This window comes from Pygocentrus nattereri, chromosome 14, assembly GCF_015220715.1.
Source record: "Pygocentrus nattereri isolate fPygNat1 chromosome 14, fPygNat1.pri, whole genome shotgun sequence".
Lineage (NCBI taxonomy): Eukaryota > Metazoa > Chordata > Actinopteri > Characiformes > Serrasalmidae > Pygocentrus > Pygocentrus nattereri.
Window position 1 is genome coordinate 24,417,741 of NC_051224.1, and position 20,236 is coordinate 24,437,976.

Genomic DNA, 20,236 nt, shown 5'->3' on the forward strand with positions numbered 1-20,236 from the left:
ATGTTGATCCATACAGCCTTTCTGACCTCACAAACACCAATTGACAGATGAATCAACAGTTATTCTGCTCTCTCGTGCAAAATAATGCATCATTTTCTTTTTTTCAATTTAATGAGTTAATAATGAACAGACCTTAGGGAAGCGTCGAGTGACCCATTTGTCCCAGTTACGGAACATGTCCAACCATTTCATCTCTCTGTGCCTCGCCACGTCCACACTGATCTCCTTCTCACTAAGGGAGAGAGGGAGAGAGAGAAGGAGAGAGAGAGAAATAGAAAGCAGGAGAGAAAGAGAGAGAAAGAGGGAGAGAGATAGAGAGAGAGACAGAGAGAGAGAGAAAGAGAGAGATAGAGAGAGGGAGAGAGATAGAGATAGAGAGAGAGAGGGGTAAACAAAGATTTGGTTTTAATATTGGGGACCAAAACAAAGTCAGAACTGTACAGACTGCATGATATTTAAGGAACGTGTAAATCATTACAGAATGAATCATTACATGAATTTTAACCACCATGAAGCAAAGGTTTATGGGAATAAAACAGGCTTAAAGGAACAGCGAAACAGGAAAGCACATTCATCACTCACTCAGAGATAAGAGTGTGATAAAGGAGAGAGAGAGAGAGAGAGAGAGAGAGAGAGAGAGAGAGAGAGAGAGAGAGAGAGAGAGAGAGAGAGAGAGACGATGAGTCAGAAAACAGCTCTCAGCAATGTGTGAGTCAGAGAGGAGATAAGAGGACAGAAAGAGAGAGATGACAGAGGAAGAGCAGGAGATACTTGAGAGAGTGTGAGAGAGAGAACAAGAGAGAGAGAGAAGCAAAGCAAGTGAGACATGAGACTGAATAAAGACATGTGAAGATGATGAGAAGATGGAAAGATGGAGAGTGGGAGAGACAAGGTTATGGAAAGATGAGGTGAAGGAGAAACAAGGAGAGAAAAGCTGATAGAAAGAAGAGGAGATGGAGAGATGAGAGAAAGATGAGGAGAGACAGATGAACAGATGAGGAGATGGAGAGACAAGAAGATGGAGAGATGAGATGAAGAGATGAGGAGATGGAGAGACGGACATGAATAGATGAGGAGATGGAAAGACGTAGAGACGAAGAGACAAGGAGATGGAGAGATGAGACGCAGAGATGAGGAGAGAGAGAGAGAGACGAAGAAATGAGATGGAGAGATGAGAAGATGGAGAGACGAGATGAAGAGATGAGGAGATAGAGAGATCTATTGTGTGCAAACTATTAATAACTCCACGTATCTCAGTCTGGTCACTCTGAGGGGCCACAGCCAGACTCTGTACTGTATCTGTAATTACCAATTAGTGCAGCCACAACAGTGTTTGAACCTGGATGCTCATGTGGGGGTGGGGGGTCCTGTGGGGTCTACACAAAGCCTGTGTTGTGAGCCAAAGACAACACAGGCAAGTGAAACAACTGCAAATGCATGAGTGGACCATGATCTGAGAGCAGCAATTCACATCAATTGTGAAATGGCAGAATCGCTTATAATCAATAACGATAACATTGAACAAAGTCAGTCTTCACATTTTGACCAAAATAAAACTCTGATGTTATTTTCCTGCCTTCCGCCTGATGACTGCTGTGATAGGCTCCAGCACCCCCCCCGCGACCCTGACGGAGAAGCGGCTTAGAAAATGGATGGATGGATGTTGTTTTCCAACATAAAAACTGCTATACTGTTTCAATTCTCAGCATTCTTAGTCTTAGAAAAGAGATGTTTTGTTTGTATTAATCAACAAATCCCCTTAATAGAAAATGCCAAAGATGTTAAAGTCTAAACCAAAGAAACCGAAAACTGTTGTACATCTAGTTTTTGACAGAAATTATTATTTTTTTAAATGAAAAACGAGTGAAATATTAGAAGTCTGTAAAGGGACCTGTAATGTGTGAGAAACCTGATTAAATTGATATTAACTGAGCTAAAGATAATGTTTGATGATGGTTAAACATAGCATCATAAAAATTTTACAGGAACAATAATGCTGTTCCTTACATTTGAACATAATGGGTGGGTGAAATAAAACTAAAAGCTTAAGTAAAACTCTGGCACACAGCATGTTTCGTCTCACAACCTCCATATAGAAAAAAAGAGTATTGATATGTGTATCATGACACAGATAGTCAGATATTTACACTTTAATTTGAACTTTTTCATCTTAACATGGATAAAATCTCAGCTGGTAAACGTTACTGAATTATATCGCCACCTACCCGCCCTCGGTGTACTGCGTTCCTCCAAGGAAGCCGTATTTATCTGTCCGCCTCAGAATCTGCCCATTGATTTCAGAATCAGAGCCGATGGAGCTGCCATCCTCCCCCAGGCCGGACAGTGACTCCAGCGTGCCGGACATCATGCTGGCCGACTCCAGGTAGCTGAGCGTATCTGGAGCCGGGCGAGTGTGAACGGGAGGAAGGGCAAGAGAAGCCGCCAAATCGTGCACTATAAGAGACGGTGGCTCTGTTTTGGAGGGGGTAAAGGGGGACTCTGGGGGGTCTTTGGAGCTTGGGGTGCTGGGCTTGGGGTCTGGAAATGGAACAGGGTTTGGGTTCCGATCCGGCTGCTTTATTATTTGTGTTTCTGAAGACGTTTTGTCGACCTCTAGTGGTGTATCTGAGATTGCGGGGTTTGTGCCCGAGCCATTTTCTGTATTTTCCTTATTTTCTGAATCCATAGGTACAGGAGGGGGAGGATAATGAGGAGGGCCATCTGAAGAGGCTGTTGGATTATTAGCCTGTGCACTGGGGTGGAGATTAGGGCTGGGATTAAGTCCTGGAGAAGATGGCATCTGTTGTTCTTTTGCTATTTCTTGTGGTTCGTTTCCAATGCTGTGCTGCTTTAATGCCTCAGAAGAAGCTGCGGTCACTTCTGCCTGTGAAGCAGCGGCGCTCTCCGAATTTGTAGGAAAAGGGGCATCAGGAGCAGCAGTGACCTCTGCAGAGGACGACAGAGAAACAGTGGTTTCTCTGAGTCCAGTTGGTAACGTGGGGTTGCCCATCACAGCACGGTCCCCATACAGAGCGGATTTGGGGATGGGGGTGGTTTTAGGGGACTCTGAAGGGAGAGAATGCGAGGAAACTGGCTGCTCTGCCATCGCCGGAGGAGATGGGGTGAGGGTGGACACCTCGGCCATGGCTGCCCTCTGCTACTACACTCTGTTGATATAAAGATGAAGACAGACAGAGAGAGAGAGAGAGAGAGAGAGAGAGAGAGAGAGAGAGAGAGAGAGAGAGAGAGAGAGAAGTAAGCATCACTCAGTAATTTCTAAGAGCACTCATGCACTCAATTTCTGGCCAAAACAAAATTCTCAAGATGTAAAAATCTCAAAAAGTACTATATTCCTTTAAGTTCCTACTTCCATTTATATATTTAGCGCATTTCTATAAATAACTGCACCAAAATAATCAAAGTGAAACATGGTGAAACCTCGAGATGATGTCATGGGACATTTTAAGACGTACTGCATCATTTCTTTAAGCAAGCGCAATAAATTTCAACTGAGCTCAGAGACCTACGATCCTAGTAACTGCCGCAGTAACAGATGCATTAAACTAGCAGATTATCTTCTTAGCAAGTAATCTGCAAAATTTGCCTTGATTTAGTCATTGCTGCAGGAGCGTTTTTCGCTTTGAGAAGGGAGAAGCTGGTATGCTGCTGCTGCTGCTGCTACTAATAAGAGTCGGCAATATGGCAAAATATTACCTGATGACAGTCCTGATTGGATATTTTCCCATTATATACACAATATGTTGTTTTCCTATGATTTGGTGAGACACAATGCACCAGCAAAACTATGGCATCATATTTAAAATGGCTATGAAGAACTTTGGGATGAATTTTACATTTATTTATTTATTTATTTATTTTTTAACAGTACACTCTCAGAAAAGGTACTAAACTGTCACTGGGGTGTAACCCAACAGTACCATAACCCACTGAAATGATCTTGTCCAAGCTGTACTGACTCCACACACGCCGTCTTGCCTCCAGGCTTTTATTTTGCTGTTCTGCTTTAAAACATTTGAAAAGGTACAAATATGATTTTCTTCTTCATATGTGACAGATGTGTGTCTGTGTGTCAGTGTGAACAGACAAACACACTGAATCTGACATTTTCAATTCAGATTTGAGACGCTTTCATATGTGGTACTGAAATCCGATCCGTATCTGATCTGCGGCAATGCGACTTAGATTGAACAGCCAGATCGGAATTCATGGGTTTTTTTTGGTTGTTTTTTTTAAAGTCAATCCAGCTCCACATGTGTCATAATTTCATAAACACCTGGGGTGATATTTCCGCACAGAAACTAGAACAGACTCATCTAAAACACCTCAGTGTTTGAAAGAAATGTCCGAACGTGGCCATAGGAGAATGAGGCTGCAGCGTCAGAACAGTTAAAAGGTTGGAAAGCAAAGCTTAAAGAATCCAAGGACATGAACCAAAGAAGTGACTGTGCCCTTTTTACAGCTCAAATAAATTCAGGGTGATGAGCCCAGCTGTCAGTCAATGAAGCTTCATGATGCTCCTTTGATGCTGGTGAAGATGAAGTTGAACCTCTGGGAGCGACTGGCGTTTGTGATTGTTTACCTCTGGATGAGCCGCATGAAGCAGCGTGAAGCTCTGCTCCTCTGCTCACGTGGGTCAGTTTAGGAGCTGATCTGTTCAGACTGTCGCATACAGATCACATTTAAAAGATAATGGGAACAGTCAAACAAAAGAATCAGATTTGAACAAAGCCTTAGTCTTTATAGCCTGCGCCTCTTAAAACTCAATCACAACTGCAAAAAATGCCCCCAAAATAACCTACTATAAATGCAATACATGAACATGAATATATCTCACTCTTGCACCAATAAAACAGCCACATTCAAAGCTTTTACAACGTACGTCGGTGTTTCTTCTACACTCTTAAAAAAGAATGGTTCTTTAAAGAAAACGGTTCTATATAGAATCATGGAAACTCCACGAACCCTTTGCATGATTAAAGTGTTCTTCAAATAGATTAAATGTACATCTATCTATCTATGCACACACACACACACACACACACACACACAAATATATCAGCCCACACTTAAAAAGATGGCTCTTCAAGGGTTCTTTAGTAGATAGATCTATATAGAACCATTAACACTCAAAGAACCCTTTGCATGATTAAATAGTTCTCTGAAACCATTGGTGGTGGAGAATGTGCTGTATATGCTTCCATATACAAAAAGGGTTCCCTTATTATTAAAAGCTTGACATCATAACAACAGAAGAACCTTTTTTGCTAGTGTATATAGAACACTTTTTAAAAAGGAATGTGCAGAATTTGCTGTAGATGGTTCTACAGATTTGTTTTTTTTTTGAAGAGTGTTCCATATAGCACAAAAAAGGGTATTTCTCTTGTTACAATGTCAAGCTCGACATATTAGAAGAACTAATCTAAAGAACACTTTCATGATGCAAAGAACCATTTAATCATGCAAAGGGTTCTTTAAGCGTTCATGGCTCTGTACAGAACCATTTTCTTTACTGAAGAACGATCTTTTTAAGTGTGTATGATTAAGAGGTAATAAATCTAACGTGGACAGAAATAACTGCTAGTATTATTTCAGACGTCGTGCCTCTCACCACCATCACTAATCCTACAGGCCATCCGGCACCTTCTGAAACAATAACTCCTCAAAGAGGAAGTTTTATCTGGCGTTTCGCTTTAAAACAGCCACATTCACATCCACATAAGGACAGCAGATGATTTTCGGCGCTGATGCTCCTTCCCGTTCGCCCACGTCACACCAAACACTTCCCATTTCATTAAAAATAACCCTCCCGAGCAGCCGAACGCCTGAAGGTGTGGGCCTGTTTACTTTTATAAACGATGGAAAATCTTTGTGACTGAAGCAACTGTAGGTGGAGAAGGAAGTCAAACGGCTTGAGCAACAAACTCAGGGGTCAACAGAAAAGACAAAGATTCCTGAGTTCTTGAGACCTCATTCAACACCACAACGAGAATAGAAATTCCATACGAGACGCAAAAACCTTTAGAACGTTAACAGTAAAAAGAGCATGCAGTCTTAAAACAGTAAAGAGCAAAGCAGCAGCTTTCGCTATTCACATTAATACGGTTTACATTGCTCAACAAAACAAAGTGCATGCTTCAAAAAGTTGGTTCTTCAAGGGTTCTATTTAGAACCATGAGTTCTGTGGGGAACCATGAGTTCTGTGTGGAACCATTTGTGTGGAATATTTGCAAAAACAGACTGATTGAGAATGTGCTGTGTATGGTTCTATATAGCAGTAAAAAGGGTTGACATTGACACTGAATCACAGAACCATTTCTGGTGCCATATAGAACCTTTTTAAAAATGGTTCAAGATAGAACCATATGCAACATTCCTCGTCAATCTGAAGAACCATTTCACCATGAAAAAACTCTTGTACATATACTTATTTAAAAATAATTTATCTACTGACATACATATGTTTACATGTTTACATATGCACTACACTTTGCACTACATGGTATTACTGACCTACTCTGAGCCAAGGCAACGAAATTTCATTCTCATGCTCAGTGTAAACGTGTTAATTTGAATGACAAAGTCTTGTCTAAGTCTACATAGAGAGAACTTTGAAAATGGTTCTATATAGTAGTGGTGCAATGATTAGTCGATTTAGTCAAATTAAATAGACAACCAAACTAATTAAGTAGTCGATTAGTTGGCGACGTAATTACACGTCTTTCTAGGAACGTTTTGATATTACCGATTACTGTAATTGTAAAGCCGAGCTCAGCTGGCACGGAGCACATCCTCCATGCTGGAGCATGTGAAGAGGAAACTCACTGGGTGAAGATTAATCTCGGTAAGATAAGCGTGTCCCAGACCGCATTCTTGCTCACTAAATAGTGTGTAAAAATATACCATTATAAGTGCACTCATTAGTGTATTATGTGAAGTACAGAAGTGTTTAGTTTGAGACATGGCGGTAGCTGTGCTGGCGAGCTAGTCAGCTAATGCTAATGTTAAATTATGTCCGATTTCATGTTGTGAGCCGAGCTGTAACGTTCGTATTTCGAAATACAGGTTCTCTTGAATCGTTGATGGAGTTGGAACAGAGAAGCAAGTAACTATTATTCACAGCGACCCTGTTCACTTTCCAAATAATGCTTACAGTTTTAAACACTGCATCTGTGTCTCGGCATCAAGGTCGTTGGTGTGGTCAAATTCGGCGAACACAGGAGAGCATTTCCAAACAGGTTTCTGTTCTATGCGAACGCTTGGCTCCACTCGGAAACAGTTTCAGGAGGCAGTTCTCTGAACACAGAGGGCAGCTGGATAAAGTTGAAATGAAGTGTTTACACCAAATCGCTCCCATTTAACTGTTCATAGAGAGGGTCGCCACAAACGTTCACCACTTTCCTATTTGCTCCATCAGAGCGCGCCTCCTCTGTGGCGGAATATCTGCTCTCAGAGGACAGCGAGACTCACAGAGCACGGAGAGACGCTGACTTTCCTCCGTTTCAATAAAGGCCTGTGATTGTAAGAATTTAGTTGCGGCAGAGTTTAGACAGACAGCAGAGCACAGAGCACAGACTGCACTGTTTACATTAACATTTAAATTTAGAATTATTTTGTTCTTACTTTATTAAAGGGAAACTGATTTACCATTCACCACGCAGAGATTTACGCATGAACTGGTTCGATGTAGAACTTATGGTTCTTCAGATTGAAGGAGAATGTGTTGCGTATGGTTTTACATAGAAAGAACCTTCTTGAAAATGGTTCTATAGCACCATATACAACACATTCTCCATGAATCTGAAGAAGCATTTCTGTTCCTAACTTATTGAAAAATGTGCTGTACATGGTTCTATAGATAACCTTTAAAAAAAGAGGGTTCCTCTACTGTTACAATGGAAGTACCTTTTTCTAAAAGGTTATATTTTCTCATTCTCTATCAATCTGAAGAACCATTTCATGATGCAAAGAACCCTTTAATCATGCAAAGGGTTCATAGCTCTATATAGAACCACTGCCTTTACTAAAGAACCCATGAAGAACCATAGTTTTAATGTGAACCAGAAGTCCTCTGAGTGACTGTACTGGAGTCTTCACTATGTAAGTCATGTCAGTATTAATGACCTCCTTCATGACTGACCTGGTTTACACCAAAGGGGTTGATGTGTTGCATTTTATTATTATTTATTAAATAAATGTATTTTTAAAATCCATTTATACATCTAAGACACACATCAACGCCATTCACTACAAATAATGGCACAACAAGTCTATATTTATAATATGTTTATAAATCAGTCTATATTAACTAGCCTATGGATTTGTTATCTCCTCTTTCCATTGAAACCTATTTAGTCAGTAATGCCTCAGTTACCAAGCATAATAGGAGGGCAGATGTGTGTCTGAGGAACACTGGCCATGTGCTGTTGTCTGTCTGGTCACTAACACATGGCACAGTTGTGAAAGAAAACACAAGTTATCAACTGCTAATTATTAACTATCTGCCGAGACTCCAAAGCGTGTGGTTTCGTACTAGGACCAGCGAATAGCGAACATAATAATGGGACAACTGTGGCATGTCATTTACTTAAAGCACTCTATAATGTTCATATGATCCACACAGCCATTCTGACAGACTGTAACACATTACAGGACGTGTTGGTTTCTATTTAGTTATTAGTTAAATATAACATTATTGAGTAGCTATAACTAGTCCACTGTGGCTTTTTTTCGAACTTTTACTGTGTCATGTCAACTCGACAGTTCCTGTCATGAGCAAATTACAGTAATGAAGAACCTGTGGGGAGCTATTATAAAACACAATCATCAGTTTATAAACACCCAGATCACTCAGAGAAGCTCAGTAAACGCAAAGAGCGAATAGACTCATGCCGCAACACTGAGCGCATCAGGTTCACAGCGGTCGTGGTTGATCTATTTATTTCTTCTCACATTTCACTCACACTCACACGCACCTGCATTTACAGCATTACCACATCATGCGATGCATGGACTCCTACAAGGCCCATCTCTTATTTAAACAACACAATTCACGAAAAAAATGAACTGTCCTCACTTTTTTGGAATAATAAAAAAAAAGTCTGATATGGAATCAATGGCTATGCATGGAAGTGGTTCAAGTCCTATCTGGAGGATCGCTCATATCAGATAACATGGAGAGGGTTCACATCCTCTCCATGCAGGCTCTCCACTGGTGTTCCACAAGGCTTGGTATTGGGTCCTCTTCTCTTTTCTCTTTACACTAGCTCTCTTGGTGATGTAATATCATCTCATGGCTTCTCTTATCACTGTTATGCTGATGACACCCAACTAATGCTTTCTTTCTGCTTTCTGACACACAGGTTTCCAGTCGCAACACGGCATGTCTGTCTGACATCTCTTCATGGATGGCAGCTCACCACCTGAAGCTCCATCCTAGCAAGACTGAGCTGCTATTCATCCCTGCAACTACAGGTCCTCATCATGATCTTGCCATCTCAATCGAGAACTCTCCGATTGTTCTGTCTGTAGAGGCAAGAAGTCTTGGTGTGATTCTGGATGGCCAGTTATCGTTCCCGACTCACATAGCATAACTAACTCTCTCATGCAGATTTCTCTTCCAGAGGATGTTTTTTTCAACTTTTTTTTCTCTGAGTATCAACAGTGACTTTTTGTTTCTAGCAGTATCTGAGCTCAGGACAAGCTTTCTCTCTAAGCTATTGGTAGCTAGCAAAGATACTTTCTCTAGATAGACAAATCACTTCTTGTAAGTCGCTCTGGATAAGAACGTCTGCTAAATGCTGTAAATGTAAATGTAGACATTGTTAAGGGATAAAACATACTGTTCACTGTTCAGTCCTGCAGCCTCTTAAACTCCTTGAGACCACCTGTGGTTCCAAAATGCACTTGGTCATATTTCATAACTTTCATATTTCATAAGCTACATTCAAAAGGTCTTCTAACTGTCTTCTTTCCAGTCAAATAGGTGGTGATGTAATTTTAAACCCTTATAATAGAAGAAGCTGAAGCTTTCCACAAATCTGGGAAAAACTATAAACAGATGGCGTCTCTTCAGTGATCTGCTCTGTAAAAATTATTTTAATTAAACAATACAAAGAGCGTCTAAGATTTTTGGCGTTCAGTAAATTGTAAGCATAGAGCAATATGTGTGAACATAAACACATTTTCTGTTAAATTGGGGGGGGGGGGGTAAATAATTAAATTTAATAAAAATTGCATTTATTTCATGCAGTTACTGAATAATTGGCCTTATGATTTGGTCACATAAATTCAGATGGACAAACCAAAATATACCCTGGAGAATAAGAGGTTAATGTCCACATATGGAAGCTAAGGCCCAGTCCCATTTCATCCCTCACCCCTACCACAGAGCCCTAAATTTTAAGTTGTGTGTGTTCTCATCTAGGGGTGGGGTGTCCCCATTTTTGTTCAGATAGAACGGTGGGGTGAAGTGTTTGGGCTACATGACCTTCCAAACAGAGGTTTTTCAGAGACTTCAAACAGAGTGATATGAGAAAAACAGAAAAACCGGCAAGATGGAGCACAAGAGACCAAAGAAATGTGAGACAAATGTGAGAATTTTCTCTGTTAAAAAAAATTACCACTGTATTTTCTGTATTTTAAACTGTAAAATTACCACTGTATTTTAAAATACCACTGTATTTTCTTAGTTTAATGTCGTTTCAATGCATCATAGTCCTTTTCTTCATAACAAGCATAAGAAAATCATTAGTAGTGCTGATGTCTCCTGTTCCCATTCCACCTTAAATAGTCTAGCAGTTCTGATGCCTGGAGGTGCCAGAATGTAACTGCTGCTCTATTTAAGGTGGAATGGGAAAATTCGAACAAGAAGTTGGAGAATAACTGACTTCAGCTTCATATCACTGAAGAATTTGGGGAGGGGCGGGGGGTGATAATAAATAATTGCCCCCCTTTAAAGGCACACAATACCCAAAAAAATAACTAAAGCCCAGCAGTAAGGAACTGAACTTTACCCTCCTCTGCCGTCACTGCAGGCTGGCAGGGTCGGCTACAGAGCAGCACTAGGAGCTGTTAATGAAGGGTTGCTCTTTTTATTTGAGCGCCTCATTTCAGAGGGAAGATTTAAACCACTCCCCCGTAACTCAGTTCCAAGAGGCAAGGAGACACTTGAAAACCAGTAAAAATCAGAAAAGGGACTGGGCCTAAGCCTGAAGTAATATAAAGTGCTTCAGCTCCAGGTTGCTTAAATACATCAAATTGAACTGAACATTAAAAGATAAACCATGTGAAAGAGGGCAGTGAGCAGCCTGACAGCTCTGAAAACATTCAAATGTCAAGTTATCCACCCACTTATTGAAGCTTAGTATTTTTTATGAGACACAGAAAAATGTTTTCACCAAAATACAATATTTAAAAAGTGAAGTGTTATAAATATCAAGAATTAAAGGCACCTATAGCGTAGTTTTTGGTGAAAAACTTCTCTCACATTTCTTACACTTTCAGCATAAATCATGGTATAGTTTTTTAATTAATATTTTTATCAAATAAAACCATTTTGGATGCTATATTATGCCATATTACTCTGGAACCTCACTTTACTTTTAATTAGAACACCGTTTAACAACCAAACGCAGCTGTGTTCACTACCAGCATAATGAGCTACATTTATTTATACTGTAAAATGCAGCTTTCACTGTGAGATGTGTGTGTATGGTCGGTTGCTAGGTAACAGGCATGACCTTTAACTGTCGATTTCGATCGAGTAAGTTCAAATTTAAAAAAAAGTGGAAATTTCACAGAAAGAAAATTCATAGATTAAGATCAAATTTACTTCTGTAACACAAATTTGTGAACAATCGAGCTGTCAGGTCTCACGACAAGAGAAAGGACGTTTCTGTAATACGGCAACTGAAATATTTATTGGGCGAAACAATAACAGCTAATGTATAAATAGATGTCAATGGGGCTGTCTAATCTTACAGAGATTAAGGCGAGTGCATGTAAAGTGCATAGTGGTTTCTCTGAGCTTGGCAAAAATGGTAATGACTTCACGTCTCAAAGTCACGTGTGTGTCTTACACTCAAGTTTTCAACCTTATGGCCATCAGATGCTGCTGAAGTTTGTTAAATATTACTTTCACTGTCAGTATTAGCTGAGAAGCTGTGAAGCCTCTTGGTTTGTAGTCCTGGACCGCTGTGTCACCTGAAGCAGATGGCTGAGCAAGAAGCACCATTTTGTTTATTCATAATGTTAATATTGTTCATTTTTGTAAAAAGAGTTTATGTGCAGGATAGAGCTAACATTTATATCTTATTTTTTTATCTCTAATAATACACATACAGGGTGATTAAAAAAGATTCACCTGATTTCAAAATTATTCATTTCACTTGTAAATCGTTACAGATCAATGCAATAAACTGTTAATGGTTTAAATGAGCATAAAGTTTATTATGTAATTTTACAAGTGCTTAGTATGAACCTCCTCCAGCTGTAAGGACAACATCAGCACCACAGTCAAACTCATCCCACACTCGACTGAGCATGTTGGGTGTCACTGCCCTCACGGCTCTTTCAGTGCAATTTTGGAACCATCCAAAATAAAGTGCGACCTTAGTATATTTGCACTACATGAACGTTGAGTTACCTGCGTTTATTTCCACCAGGTTGTCACAATTATTACATGACTTCCTAATCGCAGTGATTTGAGAGAACTGACATTATTTAAGTTGACCAATGACCAAGAAGAGACAATTAAATTGTTAATCACAACTATTTATGTGGCAATTGATTGATAGCTAAAATTTCATGAGTGCGACAGCAAATAAGAAAAAACAGTAATGATCAGAAGGGAAAAGTGTTTTTTGTACATAAAATCACACAAACATCATAAAGCCCGACTCGCACTTGTGACCTCTATGTGGCGTGAGTGACGCGGAACGGCGTGATTTTAGCAGCAAAACACAGTGAAACTCAACCAAAATTGAACAGCAGACTGAATAAAACCTCAACAACTGTATTTTGTAATTTCATTTGAGACAATATACTATTTAAGCACTCTATGCTGCAGATTTTCCAGTTGGCCTACCAGGCTTAAAACGTTTGCCTAATCAGAAATCTGAAGGCTGTCGAGGATAAACAAATATATCGTGCACTTTCATAAATTACATTTTTTAGCAGTGTGAATGATGTGACCATCCATCCATCTGAAAAAGTGAATGTTTGTATTACTTTCTAGCTGCTTTGTTCTGCAACGCAAACACTGTACCTATGCAAAACTGGCGTGTTCGAGCTGCAGTGCTCGCACTGCTGCATCGCTTATGCCACGCAAATGTAGCACATGTGAATCAGGTGTAAGTGGTGTTAAAGGAAAAGATATTAGATAAATTTCAATACAAGAAAATTTTACAATACTGGCCCTTTAAGTGAAATGGTTAGATATAGAGCTGGACAATATGGAGAAACTGTTGTACTGTAATTACACCGTTATATACGAGTACTGGTGCATTACTAATGCTGCAATAACATTTCTAAATACTGTGAATCAATATATTAAAAACAACAGTGAATCAATAATGTAACACAGTTAAACACTGGCCTGTGTTACGTTAAATTAATGATTTCCTTTTGTTGGATTACATGAATACCTTGACTCATCAAAACACCCACAGAAACACATCTCGAGAGCCCAGGATGCTCACAGCTCTCTGAGTTGGACTGAAGGGCTTATTTGCATGTTAAAGCTCAGTGCAATATTAGGACTGAACAGGCCAATAACACAAAACCATTAACAAACTACGTACCGCGCAGCACTTTTACGCCGTAAGAGAAATTATCTCGCTTAATCACAGAGCTGCTCCTGATGACTCGGTGACTCAGCAGAGGGGAAAGGAGAAAACGAGGACGAGCGATAAAAGGCTACTCAGTTCATTCCCTTCAGCTCAGCAGGCGTTCACTCAGATTTAGCCTGTGCAGAGGAGCAAAAAATAAACACAGACCTCAGATCTACGCAGCTCATTTACTTTCACTAAACCATCAAAGTTAAAACAAACAAGCTTTTTCATATACAGCATTAAAGGGGAATTTCATCTTTCCTGTAAAATGTTCAGCATAATTAAGTGGTTATGATGTAAACAGAGTCATTCAAAGCGGTTTGGTGTGAAATGTGAGGCAGAATTGTTAGCAGTGGTGGTGATAGGAACCAGACGTCCACCTCTAAAAGCTCCCTCACTGAAAGTTCCTACATGAAATGGTTATAAATTCACTGCCTGATGACTGAGACGCTGTTTTATGATAGTTTTGAGAACTCCATTCATGGTGGAGGGATACATAATATGCAGGGTCCTGAGATAAAATCATCCCAAAAGAAAACTTTTCAGATTTTCCTATTTTCATTATATTTTTCATTATTATCAACATTCCATATAAACTCAAAAGACTCGTGTAGGTGTTCTCTGGTGGTTCTGGATAGTAAAAAATTTTTTATGTGTTTCTATTTTCTTTCTTAGTAAGAAGCACAGTAAGCAAAGGCAATGACAGTTTAATGATCCAAAATCAGGCTCCCTGTGCCATTAAATGTTTCACATTGAAACATATATAATCGTTAGATTAGTTGATTAATTAATTACAGTGATAATCTGCAGTTTCACTCTAGATTTCAGTATTGCAAAGCATGTCACAATGACACTTAACAAAGGACACATTACTGTACAGCCTTAATTTCAACACATTTCTTTCGTCAAACTGCTGCTATAAAAACTCTTCACAGCAGAGAGAAATGAGTCGTATCTTCCGTCTTTTCTCACAAAAGACTATTGACAACATGCACAGGTCACTTTTCCACAGCAGGTTCAACATAGAGTGCTTTGCTAACTGTACTCAGGGCCACAGAACAGTTCGGAGGGATGATGCAACAGTCTAGATGTTCTCTGACTACTGTTTATATTAGTGCAGCAGGCAGCTGTGGCACATTTCAAACCCCAAAACAGCCCAAATAAATGAAAACAGTGCACAAGTTTAATAAACCACTCATTAAACATCTGAGCTTCTGGCCAACAACTGTTTAAATGTTTAATAGTGCTGCTAACTGGGAGAGAGCAGCTGGTTAGCATTAGCTTAGCTATTTTGTTTAGAAATCAAACCTCTTCTCTGGCGTCTGGACTTGGAGCCTCCTAGCTAAGCTAACGCTAACCAGCTCCTCTCTCCTAGTTAACTTAGCTTAGCTGAAGAGACCCAAACACCCTAGTGCAGGTCCGATTCGACTAACTGTTCTGCTATCACAGGTATAGATGATCAAACCTTATAACAGCAAGAGCCAAAGTTGACGGATCGGTGCTGAAGTGACAGAAAACCGAAATCAGACCAGTACTGTAGTGTTCTGTAGTGCTTTAAGCTGTAGCCTGCTAAGCTAAGCTAACATGAGTGTTAGCAGTCAGCCACTCATTTGTGCAGTTTTCTTGGGTATTTCCTGGTTCTGATTTAGCAGCACAACATGGAAAAGGAAACCGTAACCAATCTCACGAATCCAGTGAGGAACGGCCCAGTATGGCCTTGAGAAACTACAGGCTCGACAGTGGAAGAGAGGCCATATTTTCAGGTTTGGCGTCTTTTCCACGGCAGTGCCAAACGGTTCTGAGCACGGAGGGTAATCATTACTGAGGGTTTTGCTACATAGACATGGTTTGACATAAAACACTTAAAAACCGGGTTCAGACTGATACTTGGGGCCACAGAACCACTCAGTTGGATGATGTAACGAGGTCGCTATTCACTGATTGGTTCTATGTTTATGTCGATATTGTTCCACTGCATCCTGCTGCGCTATTTAAAACTCAAAAACAACCAAAGAGGTTTGATTTGTTTACATGGATGCCAAATATGAAAGTGCAAATTTAATTACACCATTTCATAAACATCAAAGCTTCAATCTAACACCACTTCCTCAACATTAAACAGTGCTGCTAACCAGGACAGAGTAGCTTTGTGTTCAACACATTTCACTGAATCTAATTACACAGGACCAATTAAGCTCAGTGTTTAAGTACAGATAAAATCCACAATATGCTTAGAAAGGATTACTGGGACATTATTGATCACGATACAAAAAACATGATCATATCGGACAGCCCTGATTGAAATCACTACATCCTTAATGATTGAGTTTAAAGACGAATTGAAAACAACTGTCAACTGTATGTTTAGTAATCTGACTTAGATGGAAGCAACTATCGAGAGTGACCTCACCACTACACAAGGAGGACAGCTCTACAACCTTCAAGGCAGTACCGCAAAAAAAAAAAAAAAAAAAAAAAAGCAACAGAGTCACTTTTTTTTTTTTACTATTATTTCCCCTTTAGCATCTGTCTCCTGAACTTCCCCATGACAAATATAACTGTCTGAAAGAAGTGAAGAGGAAGTAGTTCCTTGACAGATGAGATAGTATGTACGTTTTGCGGGTGCAAGACAGTGTTTTTTTGGTATTAAAAAAAAAACAAACAAACTACACTAAGAGCTTTGAAAATTCTCATAAGCTGCGTAATGGCAGTACAAGCACTTTGTGGTCAGCCTTCAATGCGACTCCACCCAAGTTAGAGCTGCCTGAGTGCAGTCATCACCAAAGCTCTTCTAATGAAGACAATACTGGCAGACTAAATGACAAGTAAAGGGGGGTTTAGATGGAAGTAGAAGCGTTTAAAAAGAGTCTTACCACTGTGACAGCACTCATTCATTGGTGTAGGCTGTGGTCTCCAAGCTCATAAGCCTGAGACGAGGCTAGTTGAGATTAGGACCGAAATGAAACATTTATATATCGAAATTGCAGTTTAAGTGCAATTTTCAAATCGCTAGAACTGCAAATTTTTTTCAATAAAACCTACACTCTTAAAAAAGATGGTTCTTCAGTAAAGACAGTGGTTCTATATGGAACCAAAAACACTAAAAGACCCATTTACTTAAATGGCTCTTTGCATGGTGAAATAGTTCCTCAGAATGATGGAGATTGTGTTGCATAGGGTTCTATAAAGCACCAGAAAAGGTTCTGCTACTGCTACGACATCAAGCCTGTAACAATAGAAGAACTTATTGGTGCTATGTAGAACCCTTTTCAAAAGGTGCTATATAGAATCATGTACAGCACGTTCTCCATAAATCTAATGAACCATTTCACCATGCAAATAACTTTTTAAGCGTGCACATGGGTCGTGGAGAGTTAATGGTTCTGTACAGAACCATTTTCTTTACTATAAAACCCTTTGTGTGTGTGAACACCAGCAAAACTGAAGTTTTAAGAGGGGAAACAGAGCCTAATGACAGTTTGTGAAATGCCTGTAGGTGAGTTAGACCAATCAGAGGCAATCAAACCTCCATGTGTTGTGACATCACAACCACAACTTACTGGCAGTCTGGCTCACTATGTTCAGGGCTCGAGCCTCAAGCCAAAATAGGTGGTTATTCTGCTGTTCTTGGTTAAAATAAATCAAGCCTGAATCTCAATTTTTAAAATATTGCAATTTAAATTGCAGCCACAACATTAGTCAGAATAATCGCAGTTAGATATTTTCCCCAAATCGTTCAGCCCTAGTTGAGATGTAAGGAATTGGGCGAAGCAGCATCAAGGTGCCGCTTCATGATGTCATCTCTATATTGCCCTAGTTTATATAAGTAAACATAATGAAAGAGCACAAAAACTAGCAATACTGCTTCACCCAATGCATCCGAGCTATGCTAGCCACAGCCTCCAGTGAGTGAATTAAACTCCTTCGTGGTGCAGCCAATGTTGACAACACAGCTTGAATCCATAGGAGAGCACTGACCAATAGAATGGGATTCTTTGGAGCAGCAGCAGATAGGTCACCAATGCCAAGCATGGGCTAGAGGGGTATAAAGCATTGGGCTGTGGAGCAGTGGAGCAGTGTTCTCTGGAGTGATGGAGCTCAAACACCTTTAGGATGGGCTGGGATCGAGAACTAAGTCTCCAATACTGACTAATGCTCTATCAAATCCTCACAGCAATTTCCAGTGTAATCCCTTCCCAGAAGAGTATAGGCTGTTGCTGCAGCAAAAGGGGGACAAACTCACTATTAAAACCATTCATTTCAGAAGAAGCGTCTACAAACTTTTGGACAGGCAGTGTACAACGTTGATCCAAGAGGAAGTAACAGGGCTGAGCTGAGCACCAGCTTAGAACAGTACATATGAGGTAGAATAACTACTTATAATAACTGCTATTTAACTAAACGACAACCTTCAAAAACATGGTTCTTCAAGGATTATTTTGTAAAGTGTAAATGTTATTCAAGCATTTCTTGCTTAAACTGTTCTTTACTTGGTGGAACAGTTATTCGGATTCATTGAGAACCTGTCGTATATTGTTCTATATAAAATGGTCCAAATCTCATGATCTCAAATGACACTGGAACTCTTTTTGATGTTATACATAACTGTTATAACAACAGAAATAATTTTTGGTGCAATATAGACCCATTCAGAACCATCACAACCATCATGTGGTTGGGATAGTGTAGTGGTTAACACCTCTGCCTCCTACACTGTCAATCCCCACCTGGGCAAACATCTTACACTATACCAATAAGAGTCCTTGGGCAAGACTCCTAACGCTGCCTTGGACTACCTGTGTAAAATGATCCAATTGTAAGTCGCTCTGGATAAGAGCGTTAGCCAAATGCCGCAAATGTAAATCATAACAAATAAAAGAGCCCCTTTGGCCGCTATACAGAGCAAGTAAAACAGTATTAGAACCTTTTGGTGCTGTATAAACCCATATTGATCCATCAAAACAATAAAATAGCCTCTTTTGGTGCTGCACAGAACCATTATAACAGTAGAACCCTTTTTGGTGCTGTATTGACCCATACTGATCCATCAATACAACAAAAGTGCTGCTTTTGGTGCTACACAGTGCCATTATAACAGTAGAAGATCCCTTTTTGGTGCAGTATTGGGCCATATCGATCCATCAAAACAATGAAAGAGCCCCTTTTTGTTGCTAAATAGAGCCATCGTAATAATAGCTTTTTGGTGTCTCTTGGAACCATTTTCAAAAAAGGTTCTACACAGATCTACATGCAACACATTCTCCATCAATCTGAAAATCCAGTTACCAATGCAAAGAACCATTTAGGTGTGAAATGGTTCCACGCAGAACTCGATCTAAACAGACCAACTTCCTTTACTAAAGAACCCTTGAAGAACCTTCTTTTTTTAAGACTGTGATAGGTGGTAAATTGGCACTCCGCCAGCCTCCGGCTTAATACCTGCCTGTCTGGCTGGACAACGTGGGGCTTAGTCAGTTATCTATCCATACACAGCCTCCAAACTACAGATTGACTACAGACTCACTGAATAATGAGCAGACCCGTGACAGCCAGAGACCCAGTAAGCCCCAGTTTTCTTAATGAGCTGCTGGTCTGAGTACCAGGCCCAGACCGCGGGATCTCCTCCCGTTACTCGCCCTCGAAACTCACCCGCAGTCCTGCTGGTTCCGTGAGCTCCGCCCAGCGGGGGGGGTTTATCCGCTTTCCCCCGCCACAGCTCCGGCTAGCAAGTCTCCCTTCTTCCTCGAAATGGAAATTCAGCCGAGGAAAAGGCAACAAATCCGGAGTAAACACGCGAGTCTCCTCCGCGCGGCTTCGCTGCCGTAGTGTTGTTTGCAGGTTAGCTTATCCTAACTTAGCTTAGCACGTCTGCGGGTTCCGGTTGGCATCGGTGTAAATTCTCTCGTTCCGCTCGGTTTTAACAGGAAAACAAACTAATGGCCGTTAAATATGAACGTATAACTTATCCCCAGTTTGTTTATTCTGCCGAAACACAAAAAAATCCACCAAAAGTGGATGTTAGCCGGTTTGTGTATCTCTAACCTCCCGCCCGAAAAACTCAGTTCCTATAGCGATGACCGAGTCATGAACCACTCGTTCGCACGAGTCGGCTCTTTTCGAAGAATCATTCGGACCGATTCACAAGCGTAATTCAATTCAATTACACTTTAGTGTTATTATACCAGTCGAGGTTGTACAGTATAACAAAACACTGGCTGCTTCTCCGGTGCACTGATTGAGAATAGAGTGAAAAAACAGTGCAAAGACAAAAACACAGAGAAAATAGGTGCAGGGCGAGTATATACAGGATACGTGTATGAACAGTACCTGTAGGTTAGAAGTCAGAGGTAGTATTTAAATACAGACTATACTTAAGCAATAAATAT

General features: G+C 40.2%; 1 protein-coding gene across 2 annotated transcripts in view; it reads right to left on the reverse strand.

The window, feature by feature from the left end:
• Positions 1-19,931, reverse strand: part of LOC108437998 (TBC1 domain family member 10A) — a 37,113-nt gene extending 17,182 nt beyond the window's left edge. Inside the window, exons 1-4 of one of the 2 annotated variants that reach the window (XM_017715470.2) lie at positions 19,500-19,931; positions 13,821-13,984; positions 2,226-3,167; positions 133-232 (exon numbers count right to left, since the gene is read on the reverse strand). In XM_017715470.2, the coding sequence (XP_017570959.1) occupies positions 133-232; positions 2,226-3,145 (1,020 nt within the window). In that variant the 5' untranslated portion in view covers positions 3,146-3,167; positions 13,821-13,984; positions 19,500-19,931. The remainder of the gene's footprint in view (positions 1-132; positions 233-2,225; positions 3,168-13,820; positions 13,985-19,499) is intronic. The other variant, XM_017715469.2, reaches the window with a different exon arrangement.
• Positions 19,932-20,236: the final 305 nt, after the last annotated feature.